Genomic DNA, 19,909 nt, shown 5'->3' on the forward strand with positions numbered 1-19,909 from the left:
CATTCAGCACAAGGGTTCATTTCTTGCCACTGCAGATATGGGAATTCTCCATGAAGCTCCCCTCCACGTGGTAACTCAGGGATCCAGGATCCCTGTATCTTGAGGCTGTGCCAGCCAAAGCGTATGGCTTCCTGATCACCGTGGGGGCAGGGAGAGCTCTTCTGTGTCTCAACTATAGAGGCAACAGATGTCACCTCTGTTTCTGGGTCACCAGCCAGAGCTAGCGACCTGCAGGAGAGGCTAGGAAGAGCAGTCACCCTGAGTGGGGGCCCTGTGGCACGGCTCTGCCACATCTGAATTCTGGAGTCCTTACAAGGCAATGCAATTTTGCTACTAAAGTGTGACAATATTAGCCAAGTTGAGAATTTGAGAAGTGCTCAGATAAAGAAGCTTAAACTTAATGCTTTGCATTTAAATCTCTTAAGAATTCTCTTTCCCCCAGTAATTCTGGTGGGCATGGGTTCTCTGCCTCTTGGGAATAACTTTGGCAACCCTGTACCCATGAGTCTTAGCTGGAGGACAAGGTTGTTAGGAACAAAGAAACCGGGATGCTCAAATATTTGGGGGCTCACCTTCTGACACCAGCTTCATCTCCCTAATGCTCCCCATCTCACTGCAGTTGGTACCTTGAGGGCAAAAGCTACAGTCAACAGGCAGCCTTGGGTTCTGAGGTCCCACCCGTGAAATGTATTTATCTGCACACAGGGCACCTCTGTGCCAAATGCATGTCTGTACAGAAGCAAAAGACTCCAATGATCCAGACCCACCAGTGCAGAATTCACTACGTTTTAGTTGGATTTGATAAAGGCATTCATCATGTGAACTAAAACAAATGTTTAAGACATTTTAAGACATTGCATTTTAATAATGCTGAATCAATACATTATAGGATGCAAAGCATTAAAGAGTCATCTTCACCAGAGTCTCCCTTTGGTTATTACTTTGTTACATTTTAGTATCAAGATGAAATCACCCTGTAAAGATTCTAGAGTTCAGAGCAGTCACTTGTCCTGGAATCCAGAGCCAGTTTAGATGAATTGATGGGGTTTGTCTGTGTATATGTAGCTGCATGCAAGAGCTGGTGCAGGTGTAAGTATGAAACTGGCGGTGGAGGGTATTTCTTAACTGGACATCACCATGAAAGAGGGCTTCCCAGGTGGCGCTATGGTAAAGAACTCGTCTGCCAATGCAGAAGACAGAAGAGACATGGGTTTGATCCCTGGGTCAGGAAAATCTCCTGGAGGAGGACATGGCCTGGAGAATTCCCATGGACAGAGGAGCCTGGTGGGCTACAGTCCAGAGGGTCTCAAAGAATCAGATGCAATTGAAGAGATTTAGAACACCATGATGCCATCTGAGAAGCAAGGGTGATTGAGTCACTAGTTAACTGACTTCACGTCAGTTTGCCCATAGAGGACAAAAGATCTTCAGTTCAGTTCAGTTCAGTCGCTCAGTCGTGTCTGACTCTTTGCGACCCCATGAATTGCAGCACGCCAGGCCTCCCTGTCCATCACCAACTCCTGGAGTTCACTCAAACTCACCTCCATCAAGTCGGTGATGTCATCCAGCCATCTCATCCTCTGTCGTCCCCTTCTCCTCCTGCCCCCAATCCCTCCCAGCATCAGGGTCTTTTCCAATGAGTCAACTCTTCGCATGAGGTGGCCAAAGTACTGGAGTTTCAGATTTAGCATCATTCCTTCCAAAGAAATCCCAGGGCTGATCTCCTTCAGAATGGACTGGTTGGATCTCCTTGCAGTCCAAGGGACTCTCAAGAGTCTTCTCCAACACCACAGTTCAAAAGCATCAATTCTTCGGTGCTCAGCCTTCTTCACAGTCCAACTCTCACATCCATACATGACCACAGGAAAAACCATAGCCTTGACTAGACGAACCTTTGTTGGCAAAGTAATGTCTCTGCTTTTGAATATGCTATCTAGGTTGGTCATAACTTTCCTTCCAAGGAGTAAGCGTCTTTTAATTTCATGGCTGCAGTCACCATCTGCAGTGATTTTGGAGCCCCCAAAAATAAAGTCTGATACTGTTTCCACCGTTTCCCCATCTATTTCCCATGAAGTGGTGGGACCGGATGCCATGATCTTCGTTTTCTGAATGTTGAGCTTTAAGCCAACTTTTTCACTCTCTACTTTCACTTTCATCAAGAAGCTTTTTAGTTCCTCTTCACTTTCTGCCATAAGGGTGGTGTCATCTGCATATCTGAGGTTATTGATATTTCTCCCGGCAATCTTTTTTTTTCTTTTTATGTCAAAGGATTTTTAAAATTTTTTATTATTATTATTTTTTTACTTTATAATATTGTATTGGTTTTGCCATACATCAACATGCATCCATCACGGGTATACACGTGTTCCCCATCCTGAACCCCCCTCCCACCTCCCTCCCTTCCAGCTTGTGCTTCCTCCAGCCCAGCGTTTCTCATAATGTACTCTGCATATAAGTTAAATAAGCAGGGTGACAATATACAGCCTTGACGTACTCCTTTTCCTATTTGGAACCAGTCTGTTGTTCCATGTCCAGTTCTGACTGTTGCCCATAGAGGACAAAAGATCTTAGCTTCTGCTTATGGACCCCTACCGTGCCTGTGAGAGTCTGGACTTAATAGTTTGTTATTGTCCTGGAAGGCAAGTTTCTTCCCCATTTTACAGATGAAGAGACTGAGGCCCAATGCGCTTCTGTGACTTGCCTCCAGGTCCCCTGAGTGAGTGAGAGGAAGGTTGGCGATCTACACACAGCCCAGAACCTGGAGTCAGACAGGCTTACATCTGTCCTGCCACTTCCTGGGTATGTGACCTTGGTCTTTAGTCCATCTGGCCTTGTTTTTCTCATTCATACAACAGGCTCCATCAACTTACCCCTGGAGTCTCTCTGGCCATCAGCAGTCATGCATAGAAAGCCCCCAGCAGGACCCAGCACATAGCAGGTTTTCAGTAAATAATAAATAGCATCACAAAAGTTGTTTACACATAAAGATACTGCACGGAACAGCTTACTCCCGAATCACTGCTACGCAGCGACCCAGCCCTGCCAGGACGACCCCGACCCCTGACTTTGCTGTGTTAAGTATTGAGAGTTCACCGTGTCCCTGGATTCTCAAAACGGTCCTGGTTTGGACACATTAGAGAGCACTACCCCCTACTCATTCGCTGCCTTTTACAAAGCCCCAAAGTTTTTCAGATGAAAAACCCAGAGCAGAGGACCCTGGGAGTGCTAACAGGCACGTCTTTGGATGTATTTTCCTTCATCTTTATAAATACTCACAGCCAAATTTGCAAGTCTCCGCTGTTTATCCCAATTAGAGTTTACTTGCCCGATGACTGTGCCATCTGTTCCTGCTGCGGTCAGAAACGCAGCTGCCCTCCGCTCCTGATGCTGCAGGTGGTGGGTCTCTGGGGTGGAGGGAGCGGAGCCAGGGATGGGGACACGCAAGCAGCCAGGTTAACTCATGTGGGCACGGTTCTGCCCCCATCAGCCTTGCCACCCAAGCCAGAGGGATGGTGCCCTGCATCCTGAGGTCAATATTGACATCCCAATAAGCCGACCAGGGCTGATCAGTGGGGTTGTTGTTTTCTTTCTGCACCACTTGGTACTGGTTCCTTCTGGTAGCGGCTCGGGGGTCATGGGAGGGACTCTGCCTCAGCTGCCAGGCTCAGCATCAGAGACCCAGCCTCTGCCAGCTGCAGCCAGGCCCTGAGAGTGTGTCCGCAGAGGAGGCTCTGGAGGAAAACCTGCCTCCTTCCTGGAAGAGGGAAACATCAGGAAAGCCTGGGGAAGTCTCCAGAGGAAACACTCACTTATGAGATGTTCTTTGGGTTTCCTGGGTCCCTATGTCTCATCCACTAGCCATTCAGACCTTCTCCCCCTGAAATTAGTGAGAAAAGGCATGTGGCAGCTGCCTGACTTTTAGGAACCAGCATCCTTATTGCCTTGAAGCCATGTCCTCAGATACCCAGAGGAGAAACAAAGCAAGGAATTGAAAAGAGGGATAAACCATTAGGTGTGATCACACAGGACTCTTAGAATCCTTGGGGTAGAAATGTGAGGTGGGAGAGGGTTAGCCCTACAATTTTACTGCCAGGTCACAATGGAAGCAAGTCTCAGACCACACTGTCACACATGTGCAGACATGTATTACAAAGCACTGGTTGACAAGCAAGCACAAAGCAACACTTCCTTCTCTGTTCCCTTGGAACCTCCTCCACCAGCGCCCACGGAAACTGAGGAGAAGACCCTGGTTCTGGTGGCCTCGGGCAACCAGAAATCTGCCGAATCAGTATCCACACAGAGGACCATTTATAGATCCAGCCTTGGGGTCCATCTCCCAAAGTATACCAGTGTTTGCTTATGTTGCTCAGTCATGTCCAACTCTTGGCAGCCTCATGGACTGTAGCCTACCAGGCTTCTCTGTCCATGAAATTTTCCAGCCAAGAACATGGGGGTGGGTTGCCATTTCCTTCTCCAGGGGATCTTCTGGACACAGAGATCGAACCAGCATCTCTTGCATCTCCTGCTTTGGCAGGCAGATTCTTTACCACGGAGCCACGTGGGAAGCCCCCAAAGTATACTAGCCTTATGCACTAATCATTCAAGAGTGGGGTAGCACTAACATACCCCTTGTTTTGAGTACCTTTCATTTCACCAATGAACGGCCACGTCTCCCCTGCTTCAGGCCTAGGTAAAAGCTCATCATTTACCAATTTTCTTCTGACATTGCCCATACTAAGTGGGCATGCCTAGAGCTGGAGGGGGATACAGGTGTTGTATAGCTTTGGGGCAGCTGCCCCTGGTGCACAGCCTTCCTAACATCTGCATTGACCACACCTGGGGTGGGATTCTCATTTCTGGCACCGGTTGCCCCAGAATGAAGTTCTAGTCCCTGGGTATATGCTCTCCATCCAGGAGAACTGTAAACTATAAATGCCAGAGCCAGCAGGTCCCGGATTCCGTGGGGATCGTCCTGTGTGTCTCGCACTTGGGTGGGTGCAGCTGGAGTCCATGCACAGGGCCATGAGGGCATCCAACCCAACCTGACCTGACGCTGGCTTTGCTACCCCTGTAGTCATCTTAAGCAAAGTGGCAGCCCCCTGGCCGTGTCCATCTCTACAGGAGCCATGTCAGACAGTAAGCCTCGACATACCCTCTGACTATTGATGACTGAGAGATTTTTTCTTTTTTACATTAAAATGAAGATTCTTTGCCTCTCTTGGAAAACTGGAAGTTTTGCCCGGGGTGGGTCTGGCCTGAAGCTAAGAAGTAGACATTCCTCTAGACAAAACGAACATGCCCTGGTTCACCATGGTCCCCAGAGATGCTATGGGTTTGCCCTGCTCCCCTCCTCTCATGGGCATCCCCCACCACCCCTGTGGATGTTCAATTTATAGCAATGGTTAGACATCACCTCTGATCCAGGACCTTCCCCTCATCACTCACATCAGAGCCGACCCTCCTTTCTACAGGCATACCCTGTGGCAGCTGCCAGGGGAAGTTGCCCACCACAGTCCCCATCAGTGAAGAGGACCCTGAGCAAAGATTTGCTCTTTGGAAGGAGACCCTCCGAGAGCTCGGGTCCCGGACTGGCAAAGCGGTGGTACCCAGAAGGTGGAGTTCACAGTAGTACCTAAAATGTGCAGTGGTCCATCGCCTCTGCATGAGCACCAGCGTCTCTCACTGGTTTTGTCTGAGTCCCCCAGGGTCTGCTGGGAGCACACAGTCTCCCTTCTGCCATCCCTGTGCCCCACCTACCCCCACTTTCCGCCAGAAAAGCAAGTCAAGAGCTCAGATGCCAAAAGTTTAACTTCTCTGTGCACTGCTGCTGAATTAAATCTTGGAGTTTTGGGTGAAGTCAAAAATGATGGCTTTATTGCATTGCCAGGCAAAGAAGGACACAGTGGGCTCACACCTCGAAATACCGTGTGTCCCCCACTTGGAGAGGGTATGAGAAGTTTTATAGTAATAGTTCAAAGAGGGCATGATCAGCTCATGGACATTCTTCTGGTGGGTTGGTGGTGAGATAAGGGGCAGTCAGCATCATCAACCTCAGGTCCAACTGGTCTGGGGTCTGCTTGTGGGCAGCCTACCATCCATCATTAATCCTTAGCTTCTCCCACCTGGAGAGAGTTCAGTGTCTGCAAAATAGCTCCAAGATACTGTGTCTATCCATTGATGGGGAACCAGGACCCTGCCCCAAGGCTGCACTACTGTTTTTCGTGACTGTTTCTCCCTGGTCTTTCAACCCCTCCCTTCCCTAATTAACAACTATTGGGATCTGCCTCTTGGAACTCAGGGAAGGTCATGGAGACTGAATGAAGATTATTTCCTATAATCAAAGAAACAGGGGACACAGAAAGGCTTTGTGTCCAGGAGCCCCACAGGGCCCTGCTCGGTATCAGCTCCTGCCCTGGGCTGTTTCCAGGTGCCTCAGATGCCTGACCTCCGTGTGGGCTCCTGAGACCTTGGCCACTCTTAACCCTCCAGGCCCCTAATCTGATGTCCCCACACACCAGCTGTTCATCCACCACCTTTGAGGTTTTCTCTGTATCTGTCTGCCACCTACACAATTATTTCATATTTTCTTTAAATCTGTGCACTTTGTAAAATTCTATTTTGATATAATGTGAGATTCACAAGAAGTTACAAACATAGCACAGATGGTTGCTGCATAATTTCACCCGGCTCCCCACGGGTAGCATCGTAGGTGACTGGAGCACACTGTTGAAACCGGGCAGTTGATATGGGTACAGTGTCAGTAGCCAAACTACAAAGTCATTCTTTGTCCTTCCTCTAGTGATAAATTCCATGGGATTTGATGGTGCATATACATTCACATACCACCATCAGGAGTACAGATGGCTCCACCCCACCAAAGTCACACCTTCATATTCCTTTTTTTTTTTTTTTTTTTTTGGTGGTTGCCCTGGGTCTTCGTTGCTGTGTGCAGGCTTTCTCTAGTTGTGGTGAGTGGGGGCTACTCTTCGTTGTCATGCACAGGCCTCTCATTATGGTGATTTATTTTATTGCAGATCATGGACTCTAGAGCACAGGCTCAATAATTGTGGCTCACAGGCTTAGTTGCTCCATGGCATGTGGAATCCTCTTGGACCAGGGATCGAACCCGTGTCTTCTGTATTGGCCAGCGGATTCTTATCCACTGGACCACCAGGGAAATGTTACTTCTTAAAAGTCAGACCCTTCCCCCAACTCCAGACCCTGACAACCACTGATCAGTTTTCCATCACTTTAATTTTATTATTTCACAAAAGTTGCATCAATGAATAATCTGTTTTTTTAGTTAGGTCATTTTTACATACACACAGAGGATATACACATGAAGGATTTGATGGCCAGTTGCATTTTTCTCAAGCGCATTAAAATGAGAACGTGGCCGTTTAAATAGTGTTATATCCTTCCACAATCACTTCACACCCCAACCCTACCCCTCCACACACACACATGCACTACCATGGCAGCTGGTGGCACACCTGGATGAACAGGTGATCTCAGGGCTCTTCTAGTGCTCTTCTAACCCGAGGCTGTTGGCAGCTGCTTTTCCCCACCTGAGGACCTTGGAGCAAAAGCTCAGCCTTGGAGCAAAGTCTCTTCTTCAGGACTGAGCCCAGAAGAACCAGAGTGCTTGGCCTTGAGGCATCTGAAGTCGCCATCCTGGGGTCAGAGATGCTTCCTGGCACGTCCTGCATCTTTGCAATGGGTGACCTAGGCAGGAGGCAGATTGCTCCCTGTCCACACCTGTGCCTGTAGGAGCCCAGTGTCTCCTCTGTGTCTTCCTCGCTGGAGACAGCCATCACGCCCAAGCTCATTCAGCCTTTGAAAAGAATCTTGCCAATTATTTTAACGTATCAAAGAAATTAATTATAGGTTTGGGATTTGTTAGGTCTGTTTTCAGAATTCCATGATCTCAGACATAAATAGCACTTCACTCTGGCCTAAGGAGCTGAACGCTTAATACCAGTGGAGGCGGAGAGGGAGAAGGTGGGGAGGGAGAAAGAAGAAGAAGACAGCATCGCTCTACCACCATCCACATCCCTGTCTGCTCACCTACATGAATCCAGACATCTCTCAAGCCCCAGCTTGGTACCAAACTCTAGTCTGAGTGCTGAGTGAGAAAGAAGGAGACAGAAATTCCTGCCCTCACGGAGCTGAGATTTTAGTGGAGAAAGTCAGACGATGCACACGGTTAATAATACAGCAGATGACGTTGTCCATTTATCACAAAGGAAGGGAGACGAGGCAGGACCACCACGCAGATGGAACAAGCCACTGCCACGAGGAGTGTGATGCCTGCAAATCAGGGAGTCCTCTCTCTTCATCGCTTCAGCAAATGTTTATTGAGCACCTAGGACATGCCAATATTATGCAAAGCATTGAGGATCTGTCAGGACCAGAAAGCACAAGCTTGGCGCTTAAATGATCTAAGAGAGAGATGAGAAATAATCAGGGAGCTACTAGAATGGAGGGTGCTATGAAGGGAACAGCAGGGGAGGAGGCAAAGTCGACCGTCTATGTGCCCCTTCTCAGGTGGGCGCCCAACTGTGGACCCGTGCAGGGAATTCTTGTTGCAGGAGACAGAGTTTTGCTTTTGCACCAGGGGAGGAAGTGTAGGGAGTATGGATCTCGGTTCTCCAGGAAGGAGAGTATGGCAGGATCATGCTCACCCAACTGAGAACCAGAAGCAGGCAAAGATGGGCGTGTATGGGGGTACTGCCCATGGTACCCTCCCTGCCATGTGTACCCAGGGACGCTCCCGCCTCCCTAAATATCCTCAGTGTCTGCAGATGGCAGTGATGTTGCTAACCCAAGCGAGCAGGTAGCAGTTCCTTTTAATGCTAAAGCAGGGTGCCCTGGGGTTCTGCAGTTTAGGGGCAGAAGCCTACACCAGAAAACTGCATCAGTGGAGTTAGCAACTGAGCCATCCCCAAAGCTGGGCTCTCACCACCTCCTGCTCCAAATTTCAAGCAGCTACAGTGAGGCGTGCCAACCACAAAGTGCCCGGGCTGCACACAGAGCCGAGAACAATCCGCTGTTGGCTGAGATCTGAGTGTTTGCAGGGTTTCTTGGCACCTGTGCTTTCCCACGTTTGCCCTGTGAGAGAATCTGGCTGACGGCCAAGCTTCCAACCGACAGGAAGCTTGATTTGCTCAGCCACCATTCTCACGTGGAGGCAGGAGGCAGCCCCCCCCCCCCACCACACACATGCACACATGTGTGCAAACACACTCAGGCCATACACGTTCATATGCACACACACATACTGTCATCCACACATGCACACACAACAGTCTTGTACACACACATGCAACGCACATACATGCACAGACACACACTTGTGCGCAGACGCATGGGGCCCCAGAAGCCCGGGCCACCCTCTAACTGTGTGTCCGGGTCTCCGTGCGCAGTGCAAGGTGCGGGAGCTGGAGGAGAAATGCCGGACGCAGAGTGAGCAGTTCAGCCTGTTGTCCCGGGACCTGGAGCAGTTTCGCCAGCACGCCGGCAAGATCGACCTGCTGGGTGGCAGCACTGTGGCCTCCCTGGACGTCCCGTCGTCCCCCAGCAAGTCTTTCCCAAGGTTCATGAACGGACTGGCTCCCTCCATTGGAAAAGGTAAGTGCCTCTCTCCCTTCCTTTCTCTCTCCCTCCTGCCTAGGCCTTGATGGAGAAGAAGGTGCAGCCAGCAAGCTGGGAACAGCTGGGCACAGCCAGGGGTGTGTGACAGAGCCTGTCACAACACCCGAGGGAGTGACCAGCATAGCAGGACTTGGGATGGTACAGGGGCAGCTGGCGTTTCCCATGCATACTCGATGTACCACCCTTGATGGGTGTGAATCAGTGTAAGCTCCCTCCCAGCTGCTCTGAGCCCTGTTATGCACATGACACCGGCCCAGGTGCCCGGAGGATCAGCCAGCCAAGCGGCGAGCTGGGACTTGGACCCAGGGACCTGGCTCTGGGGTCTGCATTGGGCCCTGCCAGGCGGGCTGCTCAACTTCACTTGTTTCCCTTCTCACCCAGCGACCTCTTGATGACATTGTGATGTACTTGGAACTTCTGTTCCAACAAAGGCAGCAGCAGTACCTGCGGTGAATGTTAATGCGTTCCCATCACATTTGTGTTCAGGAAGCAGAGTGGAGAGCGGGGAGACTTCACTCTGCGTGGTTCTGAGGGATCATTTCTTGATCACAGAGGCATTTAATTACCTCAGGGGAAGTTCCCAGTGTAGACAATGAAGTACCCTACTCGGTTAGGGAACTTTCTCTCCAGTGAAGGTTAAACAGGTCACAGGCTGCTTTCTCCTGTAAAGCAGTTGACTTTTTTTATTTTAGGGGACATGTGTGCCAGAACCCTACTTTAGAATTCCACAAAAGGGAGGGAATTTCCAGATTTCGCCCAGTTTTTGTCAGAACATAGGAGAAGTTCTTCTGGGTGCTTTTTATTATTAAAATGAGGTGCCGCAGCATGTATCTTGATGAACAATGTTTCTTGGCGTACCCCTCCTTCCCGCTCCCTTTCCGTCCTGCGCATGCATTGGGAGAATGCAAAGAGGCCATGAAACACAAGACAGGGAGAGAGAGGTCCCCCCGACACCACCACCACCAAGTTGCGAGCACAGGGTACTCCCCAGGCCATGTTCAGGTACCGAGGCTGCGATGCTGTGCATATGGCAGGCCCTATGTGGAGCCCCTCTGGGTAGGGGGACACAGACAAGACACAGGGGCACAGATGAGTAAGGAGCCACTCGCTCAGACAGACACGAGCAGTCAGGTGACAAGAGAGCAGATGACCCAGCGCCATTTAGGATGATCAGAGAAGACTTCTTCCTGGAAATGAAGTTTGAGCCACGACCCCTGAAGATGAAACTTTCTCCAGTCCCCACTGGATGGGAAGGTCTGTGGCTCAGGGCTCACATGAGCTCAATCACGCACAATTATCAGGGTCCCCAGGTCCCCAGCATGGTTGATGAGTCCAAGACTCAGTAAAGAGTTGTCCTCCTGGCTCAGACCTGTTACAGAAACACAGGACGAGCATAGCGTGGGTCCTGAGGGAAAAGAGATGGGGCGTCTGAAGAATCCACGTGCAGGCGTCCTATGCCCTCCTCCTCCAGGAAGACCACCTGGAGTGCCCACTATGCAACAACAACGACAACAAAAATGCAGCTATATGGATGCAGTGATGATGTCCAAGGACACCGAGTAGATACAGCATACAGGATCTGTTGGGCACTGGTCATGCGGGCACCTCTGTCCAGCATACGCCAGAATACCAGACTGCCCGAGCTAGGCAGGCACTCAGCACAAACCAGGTTGGGCCCACAGTCTAGTTACAGGGAAATGCCCCGGTCACCTAGGGAGCCTGTCCCACTGGTGTAGGGAGAGGTTTAGAAACTGCGCTCCCAGTCACAGTGCAGCCTGACTTGTCAGCAGACCCTTCTTAAAGTAGCAGCCCCAGGCTTCCCTCCATGTGAATTCCTTTCTGCACAGCATGAGGACGTGTTAGTCCAGGGCAAGATCCAGGGCAAGCTCATGGGTCACTGGAGGGGGAGCAGTGATTGACCTGAGTCATCTGGCGTCCAGATTGATTTGGAAAAACCAATCTGATTTGTGATGGAGGAAAATGGATGCTGACTAAGAATAAAACAAAACCAAAACAGGGCTGTGTCTCTATTAAGGGAGTTCTAGACCCTGGTACAAGAGTAGGTTTGCACCAAGGCTTCTGTTTAGGCATTTGGAAGAGCCGTTGTGCTCAATGACCAGCTCCTTAGCTGGGCATACTTGGCGGCATCCTTAGAGCATGCTTGCTATGCTGGCATCAGTGGCCATGGGAGGGATGCCTGCAAGGGGGCTTCCTCACGCAACCCTGAAGTCCTCCTCAAGGTCGTTCTTTGTTGGCAGATGGCAGGGACCACTTTAAGAATGAGGGTAATGAAGAAACTCCCTGCTGGGCTGGCCTGTCTTCCTTATGCAGGAGAGGAGGGTGGGGGATGGAAGGAGTGGGCAGGGCCAGTTCAGAATCAGAGCAGGACCAGGCCAGTGTGCTGCACGTCCTGTCGGGGGCCTCCTGCCTGAGGCTGGGTCAGCCTGAGGGTGAGGAGGACAGGACCACTTGATTGTGAGCCCCTGGTTGGGACTCACCTTCTGTGCAGTAGAGTCACCCCTGCAACCAGCAAGGCTGGAACCTCACAGGAACAGAATTATCCCTGGACATGTACTAGGAAGGGGGCGTGCCATCTCGCAGAGCCACCCCTCCATCGCCAGTTTCCTTCCAGTATTGGAGCTGAGTTTTGGTGAAACACCAGATAAAGTCATTGTTTTGGGCTCAGTGGCCATATTTTCCAAAAAATATGTATCCTGAGGCATGCAGATCACAAAGGAACGTGCAACTGAGGGCATGACATGATTTTGTGTCTAATCTCACATTCACTCAAAGAGCAGAAGGACAGGTAAACATGCCACAGGCATCAGATTATTTTTCTCTAGAAAACTGGATTTGTTTAAGTAAAATGTAAATAGGAGGCAACTCTGGTCATTTCACCCCTTGCTCCTCCCAGCAGCAGTGTATCAGTCAGGACAGGCTAGGTTCAGCTGCAGTAACAAAATCCTCAAATCTCAGGGGCTTAAAACAGCACAAGTCTCTCTCTCTTTTGATCCTGCTCCACGTCCACCTTAGACTGGATCAGGGAATGGGTTCCACACTGTCTTCACTTGGGAATGCTGAGCCTCCTCTGTCTGGAATGTTCCATCTCAGGGGAAAGGAAGCATAACAAATTAGACACTGGCTCAAAAGGGCTTCCACCCCAAAGTAGGACACGTCACTTCCACTCACAGGTCACTGACCTGGATGAGTCCCATGTCAGAGTGACACCCTTCCACTGCAGCACTGAAGCAGCAGGCCGCGTCCTCAGCTGACTTCCTGAGGCTGCAGGATTTGAGAGTCGATTCCCTGAGTAAATATGGACTTTGCACCTGCTGAATGCTGAGCGCTGCTGTGGGCATTAGGGATCCTGGGCAGTGACCAGGGCCAGGCTGCTGCTCCCTGGGATCTGGCCTCCTCGCAGGGCCCGGGGGTCTACTTCAGTGTCAATTCTCTGCTGCAGTGATGCTTTGCCACTGTTTTGTTAATCAGACTGGGCCTGAGGGGGTGACTTCCATGTAGTCTTTGTGGAACACTTCTTACAGTGTTTGTTTCTCCTGATTTGGGCTCAGTGAGTCATCTTCCTCTGTGAACCAGTCCCCATGATGGGAGAGCCACAGTCAGAGGCTAGACAAAGCCAGGGAAGGGTGTCTGCAGCCCACTGGGCAGCGAGAACTCGGGGAGGGGGAAAAATTAATTCTGTAATTCATGTCTGATCCTAAAAATACACTCCTGACTTTAATCCAACGGTCTGGGCCAGCACTGATCAAGGGTCTCTATTCTCCCCTGCCCGCCCCACCTCCCCCCCATAGTGCCTGGGACAGGGCCAGCAACCCCATGAGGACAGGATGGGTAGAGATCTGCTTGGTCCTAGTGAATCTCTTATCAAAAGTATTTTTCAGCCGTAAACCTGACCATTTGGCCACTTTGTGTATGTCAGGACTGTTCAGGTTGTATTATTAAGAATAAGTGACAGGAAAGCTGACATACACTAGTGTGAGCAAAAAGGAATTTATTTATCATGTAGAGTAGATGAAGATGGCTTAGCTTCAGGTACGGCTGCGATGGTTAGATAGCATCACTGACTCAATGGAGATGAATTTGAGCAAACTCCCAGAGATAGTGAAGGACAGGGAAGCCTGGTGTGGTGCAGCCCATGGGGTGCAAAGAGTCGGACACAACTTAGTGTATGAACACACAGTTGGATTCAAGGGCTCCAACCATGCCATCTGGACCTGATTCCTGCCTCTCCACCTTCAGCTCCTCCTTCTATGAGCAGGCTGCATTGTCAGATGGAGTTTCCTCCTCCTGGGGACAGTGTGGCTGCTGTACGACTAAATCTCATTTCCTTTCTGTTTTAAGCTGGGGAAAAGGAGAGCCTCTTTGCTCATGACTCCCACGAAGGTCTCTCTGATGGGACCTTCCCATCTTGCGTGCAACACTATCTCCACCAAACAACCAGTGTAGCCAGGAATGGACTCTGCCAGATGGACGGTCCAGAGCAGAGGGTGTAGATGAAGAGTGGGAGATGGGTGGGTTCTGAAATGAAACTCAAAGGCTGATGCCAAAGACAGGAAAGACCCACAGGGAAGGCACATGTCCAGCGTGCTTTGGTTATTTCCTTTGTACCGTCTTTCACATCATTCCAATGTTCGTGTCCAGGTCAAGAGAGTGCCCTTGGAAGCCACACTGTGATCGGTGAATATATCCGGCCCCTCCCGCTCCCGGGTGACAAGCCGGAACCTCTGTCCGTCAAGCCCACCTTCCTGTCAAGATCCGGTGGCCCAAGATGCAGATTTGAATCAGACGTGAGTCCTGTCCTGGCCTCGGCCAGCTGCCCTGCTACCCATGATGTGGGCTGTGGCTGTGGGTGGCCCTCCCACCCTCTCTCCCTAGTTCCCTTTCTGCCTTCACTCCCATTAACCCATCTTCATTGACCACCTACTCTATGCTAGGGTGAGAGGGCCCAGTTTGCAGACAAGGGAGTCCCTGCTTTCATGGGCAGAATGACCATAAACGAGTCAACATCTAAAAGTTGGCTAACAGTGAATGTCCTGAACCCAACAAGCAGGGACGAGGCAGAGGACAGGGCGGCCCTTCTCAGACTGGCCATGGACCATTTGTGGTCTGTCTATGAGCAGGAGCCCAGGTGAAGGCCGCTGGGCTGGAGAAGAGCTGGGGATGGGGTGGGAGGCGAGTTGAAACCTCAAGCAAGCTCTCAAATTTTGGCTCAGTCCAGGCTGAAACCACTGAAAGACCCTGAGACGGGAGTGCTGTGGCCTAACTCCTGTGGAGCCCACTCCAGAGGGGAGGGGTGGGAGTGTGTTGTGGGGAGGGAACAGGCAGGAGTCCCGGGTCTTTTTCTCCTGGGGTGGGGGCAGAGGAGGGGGCTACACATGACAAGTCACAGTCACTCCCACCCTCCCCTGGGAGAAAAACCACCCACTCCTCCAGCTTGGGGCCCTGTCTTACCCTCCCCACAACCCCAAGATGGTTGTAGCCCCCATAGGCAGAGAGGAGTAGGGCAGGGGGAGGGGGCACCAGGAGAAAGGAGCTCGGTGTTGCCTCCTCCATGCAGGATTCCCAGGAGCACCAGGCACCATCCATGTGCGAGCACTCCCCTCCCTGTATGGGGTCCTCGAGGGCTGAGGACACAGAGCTTGGGCTAACTTTGTCCTCCAAGGAGCCTGGCAGGCTCTGGAGCAGTGACCATCTCAGGCCTTAAATCACAGTGCTCACCACTCTGTGAGAGAAGATGAGATCTTTTTTTAAGTGGCTCTTTATATGTTGTTGTTATTGTTTATATTGGTGTATATTTGATTTACAATATTATATTGGTGGCAATAGTGGTAAAGACCCTGCCTGCCGATGCAGGAGACGTGAGAGATAAGAGTTCAATCCCTGGGTTGGAAAGATCCCCTGGAGGAGGGCATGGCAACCACTCCAGTATTCTTGCCTGGAGAATTCTTGTCCATGGGACAACTCCCATGGACAGAGGAGCCTGGCAGGCTACAGTCCATAGAGTTGCAAATACTTAGCATGTATACACCACACATAGTTGATTTACAATATTATGTTAGTTTCAGGTGTTCAGCATAGTGATTCAGTATTATTGTAGATTATACTCCAGTATAGATTATTTCAAGATAATGATTCTAATTCCCTGTGCTATACAGTGTATCCTTGTTGTTCTTTTATTTTGTATATAGTAGGGCATAACTGGAGAAGGCAATGGCACCCCACTCCAGTACTCTTGCCTGGAAAATCCCATGGACAGAGGAGCCTGGTAGGCTGCAGTCCATGGGGTCGCGAAGAGTCGGACACGACTGAGCGACTTCACTTTCACTTTTCACTTTCATGCATTGGAGAAGGAAATGGCAACCCACTCCAGTGTTCTTGCCAGGAGAATCCCAGGGACGGGGGAGCCTGGTGGGCTTCCGTCTGTGGGGTCGCACAGAGTCGGACACGACTGAAGTGACTTAGCAGCAGCAGCAGCAGGGCGTAACTGTTAATACCACACCCCTAATTTATCCCTCCCTCTTTTTGGTAACCTAAGTTTGTCTGTGTTCTGCACATACCTTCATTTGTGTTATTTCTTAGATTCCACATAGAAGTGACATCAGACAGTACTGGAGGAGATGAGTCCTTTATAAATGTTCTCTGTGTGACCCAGGAGCCTACCCTGTCTCTGGGGCATGCCCAAAACTGAGAACCCAGGTGTGGCAGAATCTCATGGTGGGCAGAGTCCTCACCATGTGAGGCTGAAAACCCTGGGGAGACCATGGAAGAGATTTCCTGTGTGTTTCCAGCATGAAATGTGAAGCCTTCGGCATCAATAACCTGCATATCCATTGTCTTTAATAGATGGATAATGATCGGAATTCCAATACCGCCAAGCAGAGGTACTCGGGGAAGGTCCACTTGTGTGTCGCACGCTACAGGTAAGGGCAATGCTCCTCTCTGCATCCTCCGAACATCTGTGAGGGTGGGCGGCCTCGGGGCAGGTGGGGTGATGGGTAGGACACTCCATGAGCTGATAGGTCCCTTCCCCGGCACTGAGAAGAGGCGGGAGTTCAGCCAGGCTTTGGAGAATGCCAAGAGATTGTCTTTGGGAGAAAAGTTATGACAAACCTAGACAGAGTATTAAAAAGCAGAGACTTTGCCAACAAAGGTCCACATAGTCAAAGCCATGGTTTTTCCAGTAGTCATATATGAATATGAGAGTTTGTCCACAAAGAAGACTGAGAGCCGAAGAATTGATACTTTTAACTGTGGTGCTGGAGAAGGCTCTTGAGAGTTCCTGGACTGAAAGGAGATCAAACCAGTCAATCCTAAAGGAAATCAACCCTGAATATTCAGTGGAAGGGCTGATGCTGAAGCTGAAGCTCCAATACTTTGACCACCTGATGAGAAGAGCCAACTCACTGGAAAAGACCTTGATGCTGTGAAAGATTGAGGGCAAGAGGAGAAGGGGGCAACAGAGGATGAGGTGGTTGGATGGCGTCATCAAGTCAATGGACATGAGTCTGAGGAAACTCCAGGAGACAGTGAAGGACAGGGAAGCCTGGTGTACTGCAGTCCATGGGGTCGCAAAGAGTTGGACGTGACTTAGTGACTGAACAAAACAAAGAGTTTCTCTGTTCTGGTAGACAGAGTTTGGATACTGTGTTAGTTTCTCAGGGCTGCCATTCAGAACTGTCACCGATTGGATGGCTTAAAACCATAGAAGTCCATTCTCTCCCAGTTCTGGAAGCCAGAGGTGGGAAGTTGAGGTGTGGGTGGGACTGTGTTCTCTGAAGCCCCCAGAGGAGGACTGTCCTGCCTCTCCCAGCTGGCTGTCAGCATCCTTGAGGTTCCTCAACTTAGATGCCCCACTCCACTCTGCCCCATCCTCCTGTGCTCTCTTTCCCTCTGCCTCTATGTGTTCCCTCCTCCTTTTACAAGGACCCCTTCCATTGGCTTAGGGCCCTCCCCACTCCAGTACCACCCCATCCCAACTTGATCACACCTGCAAAGACCCTATTTCCAAATAACCTCACCTCCACAGGGGCCAGGACGTAGGATCCGAACATCTTTTTGGGGTGATGCGATTCACCGCATAACAGGCAGCAAGCTGAAACTCAGAAAGTGTTATCCTTGCCCAGAACACCCTGCTCAATGCCTTTCTAGCATCTTTCCTGTCTGTCCAGTGTCTGGCTGCATCACGCAACTGTCACGGCCAGGGAGCTGAGCTCTCATTGGAGGACCCATGTGTCCGTATCCACTAACGTGAGCCAGTCTGGTCATGGATGACTCTCAGATTCCTGGTGGTCACCACCGAAAACTTTGAGATGGGTGAGGGTTAGCCACCTGGCCGCAACTTCCCTGCCTGGTTATAACGCAACAAGCCTCCATCCAAAGTCAGCCATGTGTACAGATACGAATGAATCAAATAGTCACAAAAAGCAGATATGGAAGTCAGACTTCCAGTACTTTATGCTTAGTAAAGACCCGGGCTTTTGTCTTCCTAGACTCTCCAGTGACCCTCTGCAGGCCGGGCTGGCCAGGGCAGGCAGGGCAGACGCCACTGCCCTCTTAGTTGGCATCAGGCACCAGAGTCCCACCTCAGGGCTGTGCACAGAACTGCTGAGAAATCAGACTTTAGGAGCTATCACCAGTGGTGTGGATGTCTCCCGCATGAGATGCTTAGACTTTGTTCAAGCAGAGGTGGTAGGGGATGAGCTATCCACATACCTTCAAAGCCTTTTGCTTCCTCCACTGAGAATCATCTCGAATAACTGATCTGCTGGTCAGTAAATTATTTTCTGCTGATCCACTAATTTTACCAGTGCACACCCACTTCTGACATTGAGATGATGGAAGCCTATGGAGAAGCCGCCCTGGGCTGGAGAGTCCTGGGTGAGGATGCCAGACAGCCCCTGAGGAGGGTCCCGCATCTGAAGGCTGACTGCACCCACGAGCATCCTTCACATGGTCTGTGGGGACATTGCCACAGTGCCGGGGAGAGCTTTGAGGACACCAGTCTGGGGACCTGGGAAGGAGGGCTCACACCTACCCCGTGTCTGATTGGAGGATGGTTCTTCCTGTGTGTGTGTGGAACCAGGCTGAGCACAGCTGCTCAGCACAACACACCCTCCAGGCCAGTGAGTTGGAGTTATGGCCGGGATGCTGAGCTGGCTTCGGGTTTGTTTTCCTCACCAGTTTTGTTTCCCTTCCCAGCGATGAGCCTGGTCCCTCAAGGCTGCGGGGGCCGTGTGCCCGCCAGACTCACCTTCCTTTCACTTTCCTGGGAAGACAAGACCTCATTCCAGGGAAGGTGCCCAAGAGCCAAGGCACCCAGAGTCTGGATTCACAGCCAGCATGAAACCAGGCAAAGAGAAAGCACATGTGGTCAACCAGTGTGCTTCCAACATGAGGTCACCAGCCAGAGCCAGGGTGCTCAGCAAGCTCCATTTCCATCCTCTGTGTGTTCCTGGTGGTGTATTTACCACCCCACCCCACCCCCAACCAGATGGAGCACATTGTAAACTGTGCTATCTTCCTGATGCAAATGCCCCAGGGAAGTTACTGACACAGGAAAACCCTCAGAGCACTGGATGATGTTCCTGGACCTCTGGGCTCTAAGGGAAAGAGTGGCTTGGTATAGTTAAAACCTCACAGGATGAAGATCAGGAGGCCTTCATTCTGGTTCCAGCTGCCTGCCGCCTCAGTCACTTTGGTCATGTCCGACTCTTTGCGACCCTATGGACTGTAGCCAGCCAGGCTACACTGTCCATGGGATTCTCCAGGCAAGGGTACTGGAGTGGGTTGCCATGCCCTCCTCCAGGGGATCTTCCCCACCCAGGGATCGAACACGTGTCTCTTAATGTCTCCTTCACTGACAGGTGGGTTCTTTACCCACTAGCCCACCTGGGAAGTCCTCTGGTTCCACACCCCCACTCTTAATGAGTTTATGACTTTGGATAAGTCATCACAATTGGCCATGAACATTGAGAATAATAATATTAATATCATCTCTGCATTCCTTACTGGGCATTAATAGGGATCAAATAAAGGAAGTGCTGGTAACTCACGGGGCTGCTGGTGTGTAACCATCATCACATCACCATGATTAGTTACAGCAGAAGACTACTGCTGACTGAAGAAAAAAATGCACGACGTAAAAGCTGTGAGTTACATTTTATTCAGGGCATCACAAGGACTGTGGCTTAAGAGACAGCCCTTGGTAGCTCTGAGAAACTACTCTGAAGAGTTAGGG

At 50.6% G+C, this 19,909-nt stretch overlaps 1 protein-coding gene across 10 annotated transcripts in view; it reads left to right on the forward strand.

The window, feature by feature from the left end:
• The window catches only part of RIMBP2 (RIMS binding protein 2), a 325,528-nt gene that overhangs the window by 254,160 nt on the left and 51,459 nt on the right, over positions 1-19,909 (forward strand). For all 10 annotated transcript variants that reach the window (XM_059876305.1, XM_024977660.2, XM_059876306.1 and 7 more), the window contains exons 6-8: positions 9,426-9,630; positions 14,314-14,459; positions 16,516-16,592. In XM_059876305.1, the coding sequence (XP_059732288.1) occupies positions 9,426-9,630; positions 14,314-14,459; positions 16,516-16,592 (428 nt within the window). The remainder of the gene's footprint in view (positions 1-9,425; positions 9,631-14,313; positions 14,460-16,515; positions 16,593-19,909) is intronic.

The sequence above is a fragment of the Bos taurus genome, chromosome 17 (assembly GCF_002263795.3).
Source record: "Bos taurus isolate L1 Dominette 01449 registration number 42190680 breed Hereford chromosome 17, ARS-UCD2.0, whole genome shotgun sequence".
NCBI classification, from domain to species: Eukaryota; Metazoa; Chordata; class Mammalia; order Artiodactyla; family Bovidae; genus Bos; species Bos taurus.